We start from the raw sequence: 7,500 nt of genomic DNA, 5'->3' as shown, positions 1-7,500 counted from the left end.
ACCTCTCTGATCTCACAATTCACAGCAAACAGAATCGTAAGTGCGTCTGTTAGATTGAAGCACAGCCGACTGCGCTCAGCCTCACTACGCACTAGACAGGAAATCCAACGCGAACACGAAAAGAACGGGTACTAAATTCGACTGATTCGTGATGTACCAGTTGGAAATGTCCGCAACTGTACGAGCAAACCACTTGGAAAGACAATATAACGGCTTTTTCATTGCATCTGTCGAAAAATCTCTATTGCAGGGAATTTGAGGATGCGTATTTCCATTTTCCACAACAACTCATGTCTGTAAGAAAACTGACCGTGACAGTTAAACATGCCATGTCACTGAGCATTGCAGGGAGTGAGGGCATCAATCAGGGGCGTTATTTCAGCTTTTTCTACAGAGAAATTAGTTATTCCGGGGGCATTTTAAGCTATAGACAGAACTATATAGGTGTAACTTAGTAAAACGCCCCTAGGAGAGAGGGGACAAGCCAGAAAAAGGGGTGGGCAAACAGATCTTGGAGGGGTGGGGGGTAATTGCCCCTCTCCCGGCTATCTGACACCTCTGGGGCCGGATTTCCTTAACTCTCTCTTAAACGCTGTCTCTCGTAACAGCTTCGAGAAATATCAACGATTTCTCAACTAGCGACATTACAACACATTTTCAAACGCCAAGCAACAAAGGCGCAGGGGTCTCGTAACCGTTACGACCGTATTTCCTATTGTTAGGTATCGGAGGGCTTTATTTCCTAAAAGAACGGCTCCGAACTACTCCGTGCGAGGTAACCAGTCGTCCGTAAGGGTATTATTAATTTCCTCAACTCACATGGTACTTATCAACAAAAACGTAATCATTCTAGATGTGCTTCTACAATTGTCATTGTCATTGTAATCATTATTATGGTTATTATTTTCATCATTATTATTATCGCTGTTATCCTTAATTATCAGTATTATCATGGATATGACACAGAGCCCCTGATGCTATTTGAACAGCTGCAGTGTCTACAGCGATGGTGTTCGGAACCAACCATGTTACCTGCAGCCAGGCTGTGGAATTCTACGGAAATTCGTCTACTAAATGTAACTAAAGATGACCGACTGATGATGACGTCACTACGGACATTTTTCTGTAGGCTGCATTTTTATTTATTATAAATGTAGATGGTTTTATTCAAATAAGTATTTAAAGCAATATTGAAATATTTGTCCATGTTTAGATAAATTAAACAAAAAGTGCTGAAACCCGCATATGGTTAACCGAACGTCTTCACGACGGATATTCCAACCAATGTCACTTTGGGTGGGCCTTCTAGCAGGGCATCACCCACGGAATCCTATAGAGTGACTAAAACTTCAGCCATAAATAGTATACTTTCTAGATAAATCAAGTTTACAGGGTCCGTGTTTCATTTTCTTGAGTCATATACATCTAATACATCTTCTATAAAGAGATTCGGGTTCAGTTTATGTTTTTGAATGTTACATTACTGACTTAATTAATGTATCTGTAGTATATTATTTCTTTAATTAGCGCCATGATTAGAAAGTAACGCGGGGAATCAGTCACATAATCAACAGATTCTGACCCTAAGCACTTGCCATCAAACATGAGGACGACCAACCGTGAGACCGTGAGAGCTCGGACAACTCTTTCAGGCCCCTTAAAAGAAGGAAGTAGTGGATGATATTTCCATTTAAATAGTTGTATTAAGCTATAATTGTTTATCTTATTAAAGAAAGTGTTAACTGTAATCTAGTATCCATACGTTTGTGATAGTGTATGGTTCAATAATTATGTGTATCCGTTTTCTTTCTCATCTACTGTAGAAAACGGAGAAAATGCTGATCTAGGTCTCGCTTTCAAAATAATTACCTTAGTTTGAGGTAATTCAACTACTTTTAAGGTAAGGTAATTTTAAGGTAATTCTGGCGCAATTCTTTTTTCTTTGTATTTTGTAATGAAAAGTATAATTGATGATCTAGTGTGATAACTTTCAACAGTCTTACTGCCAGTCAGTATTTGAAAATGTGTTTTGTAAAGTTCAGTATTATTGATGATCTAGTGTGAACAAAGTCAGCCATATGTGACGAGTAATTGGTCATCATGGAAGAAAAGTTTCCAAAGAACCAAAATACTAAATACATTCCTGTTATTTTCGCTCACATCTGACTAACAAGGAATATTCATTGCCAGTGTTGCCAATTCACCCTACCCCGTACGCGATGGGCTCGGCAACGCCTCATTGGCAGAAGAGCGAGGCGGGAGGACAGTATCGGGGAGACCTGTTGCTGTCAGTCACCGCTTGCCTGCCCTTGCCCAAGGTCTATATAAGTACTTAAATAGACCTTGCCCTTGCCAAGCTGGACGAAGTCTTCAACGTTGAAGTTTCCTTGGTAAATTTATGTGTTGTTGTTCGTCTGTTTATTGGCTTTCTGATGTTAATTATCATGTTATTATCAGTTTCATTTTTAGATGTCTTCGTAAATGATTTCTGATTATTTTTGACTGCTTCGCATTGACGCATTGACCCGTGCGTCTGACAGTGTCTTACAACTGTGCAAGTACTGTGGATTCGGACCAAACTTTAACCCGGATTTAACTTTTATGACGCGTACAAGCAATTCTGATTGCTGTGAACGATGAGGGAGAACCACATCGGTATGGGAGACTGAGTTAAATAATTGGGAGGAGTTATAAATTTAGGTGCCCCATGAAACATTTATTATTGAATTAATGCAATAGTAATGTCATGCATATCCATGGCGGTGACGTCACCCAGCGTAACAGAGCACCAATACTATACCCGTTCTGTCTAGTGCTGTGCTCCAGTCCAGCAGACTCAACTTCGTTTCTTTTCGTTGTGAATTGTGAGGTGTTGTGCTTACAGTAGATGGTGCTTTTCAAGGCCGCTGGAAGCTATAACATATTTTTCTTTTAACTTGAGTTAAGAAGCCGTGAAAAAAATACTTTTAACGCTAATATACAGTGAAAACCATTTGTGTACCAACAAGAGAGTTCAGCTGAAAAGAGATAATCAGTTGATAGCGCTTGTAATGATAAGGGAACTTTGGTATTCAGAACTGATATGACTGGAGAAGCTGACGGTGGCGTAACACCTGGAACCGGGAAATCAACGTGATTTGAATTTATCAAAACATGCTGATATCAGAGAGCGAGAGAGAGAGAGAGAGAGAGAAAGAGAAAGAAAGAAAGAAAGAAAGAAAGAAAGAAAGAAAGAAAGAAAGAAAGAGAGAGAGAGAGAGAGAGAGAGAGAGAGAGAGAGAGAGAGAGAGAGAGAGAGAAAGAGAAAGAGAAAGAGAAAGAAAAAGAAAGAAAGAAAGAAAGAAAGAAAGAAAGAAAGAAAGAAAGAAAGAAAGAAAGAAAGAAAGAGAGAGAGAGAGAGAGAGAGAGAGAGAGAGAGAGGAAGGCTCAGTTAGTACACATGAATCTTGTATTATTATCCATTATCCTCGTAATTCCTCTTGCCTCTTTGTCTTTCTATTTTAGACTTCTTAGTATTTTTCCTGCCAGAAAAAGGAAAAAGTGAGAGAATGACCCGAAAAGTTATCTGTGCCTTGCTGTTGACCTGCTCTCGACCACTGCCGTTTGGTTATTTATCATAATCACCAGTTGCAGCAGCAATAGTGCAGTGGAAAATGAGGCAATCATTGTATAAAACCGCAAAAAGATTTATAAAAATAGGCTTGTAAATATTGCTGTTAAGCGAGGAAAGTAGTGAAGATGACTGAATCTAGCTTGCTTTTTCTGACAGCAGTCTCTGAATGAGAAAAATCCCGTTTATTTATGTTAGAAGATGGAACGAACGAATGTTTGTCTGAAAGAGTGAGAATGGTAAAGGGTGCATGCTGTTCAGAACTTTAGAGCAGGGCACCATCTGTACAAGACTTCGTTGCATGACGTGGGGTATCAATTCATGAAGAAAAATACGATTCTTCTGTCAAAATTAATAATGTGAAGTGAGTGTTTGTAAACAACGAAAGTGGCATTTATCAAAGAGAGATGTGAGCAAAATAAATATCTACCGGATAGATAGAAAGATAAATGGTATATATATCAGATAATGAGACTGATATGCACTTATTTTTGCGAATATGCAAGTCCTTATACATGAATATTCAAGGGGTCGGGCCTCCCTCAATTTTAACAAAATGGCCGTAATTCTTGTGTTAAGTGAGCTGCCAGTTTATATAAAGAAAAAAATCCTCATATTCACTTGTTAATTCATGAAGTATTCGTGCAATATATACTGATTATATCTCTTGGAATTTGGTTGTAATTTTGAATAATTCATATTAATCCCTGGTTGGCTCTGAGACATTTCCTTTGCGTACTGTGGCCTGGATACTCTCTCTAACATCAACCGTGGTCCGGCTCAGGAACCAGACTCACTACACTGCTGTTGTAAGAGAAGATTTTAATGTAAAAATATGGAACGAGTTTCACCGCAGAAGCAAGGAGAGAAATTCATATTTAATCCACCGCATGAACCATAAATGCACAGTATCAGAAACATTTTAGCTTAACCTGTGTTGGTACAGGAAACGAAAGGTCAGAAGTACTAGTGAATGCATCGAAAATCTTCAAAGGGCCAAGTCAGTGGGTATTCGTCTGTGATATCCGTTACTGCCGTTAAAGATAACGATAGCGATGGCAATAATGATGACAAGTTTAGGGCGAATTATGATATTGTTATGATATCAGTAACAGTACTAATAACAGTAATATTACTAGCTGTAACAAAAACAATTAAAAGATATTGTTAAATATTCTTCTTATTATCATGCTGCTGTTGCTATTATTAGTACTATGGTAACAACAACAATAATGACAGTAATACCTGTTCCTGTTTACAGTCTTTATAATGAACACAATAAAGACATGACGTATATATATGTGTACGTGTGTACACACACACACACACACACACACATATGTATATATATATATATATATATATATATATATATATATATATATATATATATATGCATGTACATACATATATATATATATAGATATATATATATATATATATATATATATATATATATATGCATGTACACACACACACACACACACACACACACACACACACACACACACACACACACACACACACACACACACACACACACACACACACACACACACACACACATATATGTATATATATATATACATGTACATATATATATATATATATATATATATATATATATATATATATATATATATATATGTACATATATATATATATATATATATATATATATATATGTATATGTATATATATATGTATATGTATATATATATATATATATATATATGTATGTATGTATATGTATATATATATATATGTATATGTATATATATATATGTATATATATATAAATATATATATATGTATATAAATATATATATGTATATATATAAATATATATATGTATATAAATATATATATGTATATAAATATATATATGTATATATATGTATATATATATATGTATATATATATATATATATATATATATATATATATATATATATATATATATATATATATACACACACGTGTAAAAAGGTCTTTCTGCATTGGTTCCGGTGCCTCTAAATACTCTAAATATTAACTGAGGTCATATCACCAGCTACCAAACCAATGAGTCTACTGACTTGTTGGTCCAATATCCCTGTCATGAACTGCACTACCAAGAGATGTAAGCTCTCTGTGACTTCATTATCCTCGCTATAAGCATGTCCCAACTGAACAAGTTCTTGCAGACACCCAAATCCTGGATCTTGTTCTTGATCCAAGAGACCTGTAGACCTAAGGACTTCGCCTTATTGCCAAATGTATCAAAATTCCCCACTAGTTTCCAGATACTTGTTGCTCCACGGTGACTGGATAGTAGCTCTACCGATTATCCAGTCCATGCAAGTCTTGAAAAGCCTTGGCTCATTCCTGAATTAAGAGTGAAACGGCTGAACAACCCTCCGCTGCACTTTGGAGCACTCTCAGCACCAGTATACAGGTTTGTTATTAATTCAGTAATTCTTATTGGAATTTCCCTTAGGATCTCACATAACATTTCACGATCCACAAGCTTCCTTAAGGTTTGAAGCTGCAAGCAGTCCATGATCAAACACAATGGCTTTCCACAATGATACGAAGAACAAGGATGCAGTCTGTTGTTGATTTACTAGGAGTGAATCCAGTTTGTGTCCGGTATACTGAGCAGTATGATGCTACCATAGCTGATGCAGTCCCATCAATCCGGATGGCAGCATGCAAGCTCTATGCCAAAGATTCACCACGAGCCTTTAGCTTTCCAGTAGGGACACCATACATGCTCAGCTTAGAGGGGCGGGAGACCTAACCTGTCTGAGAAGGAGGTTCTTCGATGGATGGGTCTGGCACAGGGATTGCAATACCACTTGCACCTAAACTAACTGCTGGAGGGTCGATCTGATACAGCTGTTTAAAATCCTCAGCCCAACGACCATGAACCCCAACCTGATAGCAGATAATCCGCCCATCCAATGAGAAGGGTGCAGTCATCTGTGAAGAGGGCTTGGAGTTCGGCTTTCACCTGGTTTGGTAGGCAGGACTAGAAACTCAGCAGGACTCCTGACCTTCTGTTCCTTGACCTTTCTCAACAGAATCTGAGTCTTGCACACCAAGGCTCAGTGCAAATCCCAATCACCAATCAGTCAAGCCCACAACATACATCTGTGGCTTCCAACATATGCAAGGTTAAACTTTGCCTTGACCCTGAGTGCTTGCCAAAGGACTGCCTGAAGGAATCCTATTGAGCTACAGGTTGCGGAGTGCCGGAGATCGGTCGGAAATTGCCATAGAGAACTTCTAGGCTTATTCTTCCATCAAGTAATCCAAGTGAAACACTTTGGGAGCAATGGAGCAATGTAATAACTTTGACGTTGAATTAAACTGAATTCTATCTCACCTACAGTACCTATTGAACATGGCCACGGAGATTATCATGTATTGAATGAAAAAGGTTGCGAACCACAGTCCTAGAGGATCGATTACCCAATCGATCATCCTGTCGGAAAGATCTGGTGTTTAAGGAATTATCATTTTCCTTTTTTACGCTGGTCTTGACTAATATAAAATGAATGTCAATAGTAATTTCTCTTTCTCTCTCTCCCTCCTCCTTTATACACACAAACACATATATTTACATATTTTTTCTTCTTTTTCTTTTCCCTTTTTACCAATCTAATAAACCATTTCAGGAGTGATCAGTTGCGATCATCATGCTTGACAAATCTAAACATGCGTCCCAAGTGCGGAGGCTTTTGCGGATCCTAGACGCAGATGCGCTGAAAGCTACTGTATCAACTGCGACGAAGGGCAAGGTTGAAGTGACTTCAGAGATAGGTATTTGTGTCCTTTTTGTCATTGTGTCTCCTCCTCCTGCTCCACTTTCTTCTCCTCCTCCTCCTTCTGCTTCACCAGCACCT

General features: G+C 37.8%; 2 protein-coding genes across 11 annotated transcripts in view; one reads left to right on the top strand and one right to left on the bottom strand.

Moving 5' to 3' along the window:
- Positions 1 to 471, bottom strand: part of LOC113805733 (uncharacterized) — a 17,667-nt gene extending 17,196 nt beyond the window's left edge. The window contains exon 1 of one of the 5 annotated variants that reach the window (XM_070143740.1): positions 452 to 471. The gene's annotated coding sequence lies outside the window, so the exon portion shown is untranslated. Of the gene's footprint in view, positions 392 to 451 lie in introns of those variants that run through there. The other 4 variants (XM_070143737.1, XM_070143738.1, XM_070143735.1 and 1 more) reach the window with 4 other exon arrangements.
- A 1,760-nt stretch (positions 472 to 2,231) lies between these two features.
- The window catches only part of LOC113823668 (uncharacterized protein C3orf38 homolog), a 10,281-nt gene continuing 5,012 nt past the window's right edge, over positions 2,232 to 7,500 (top strand). The window contains exons 1-3 of one of the 6 annotated variants that reach the window (XM_070143741.1): positions 2,232 to 2,390; positions 5,889 to 6,047; positions 7,273 to 7,417. In XM_070143741.1, coding sequence (XP_069999842.1) covers positions 7,294 to 7,417 — 124 coding nt within the window. In that variant the 5' untranslated portion in view covers positions 2,232 to 2,390; positions 5,889 to 6,047; positions 7,273 to 7,293. Of the gene's footprint in view, positions 2,391 to 2,776; positions 2,870 to 3,383; positions 4,615 to 5,888; positions 6,048 to 7,272; positions 7,418 to 7,500 lie in introns of those variants that run through there. The other 5 variants (XM_070143744.1, XM_070143745.1, XM_070143743.1 and 2 more) reach the window with 5 other exon arrangements.

The sequence above is a fragment of the Penaeus vannamei genome, chromosome 31 (assembly GCF_042767895.1).
Source record: "Penaeus vannamei isolate JL-2024 chromosome 31, ASM4276789v1, whole genome shotgun sequence".
Lineage (NCBI taxonomy): Eukaryota > Metazoa > Arthropoda > Malacostraca > Decapoda > Penaeidae > Penaeus > Penaeus vannamei.
This window is presented reverse-complemented; position numbering and strand designations above follow the sequence as displayed.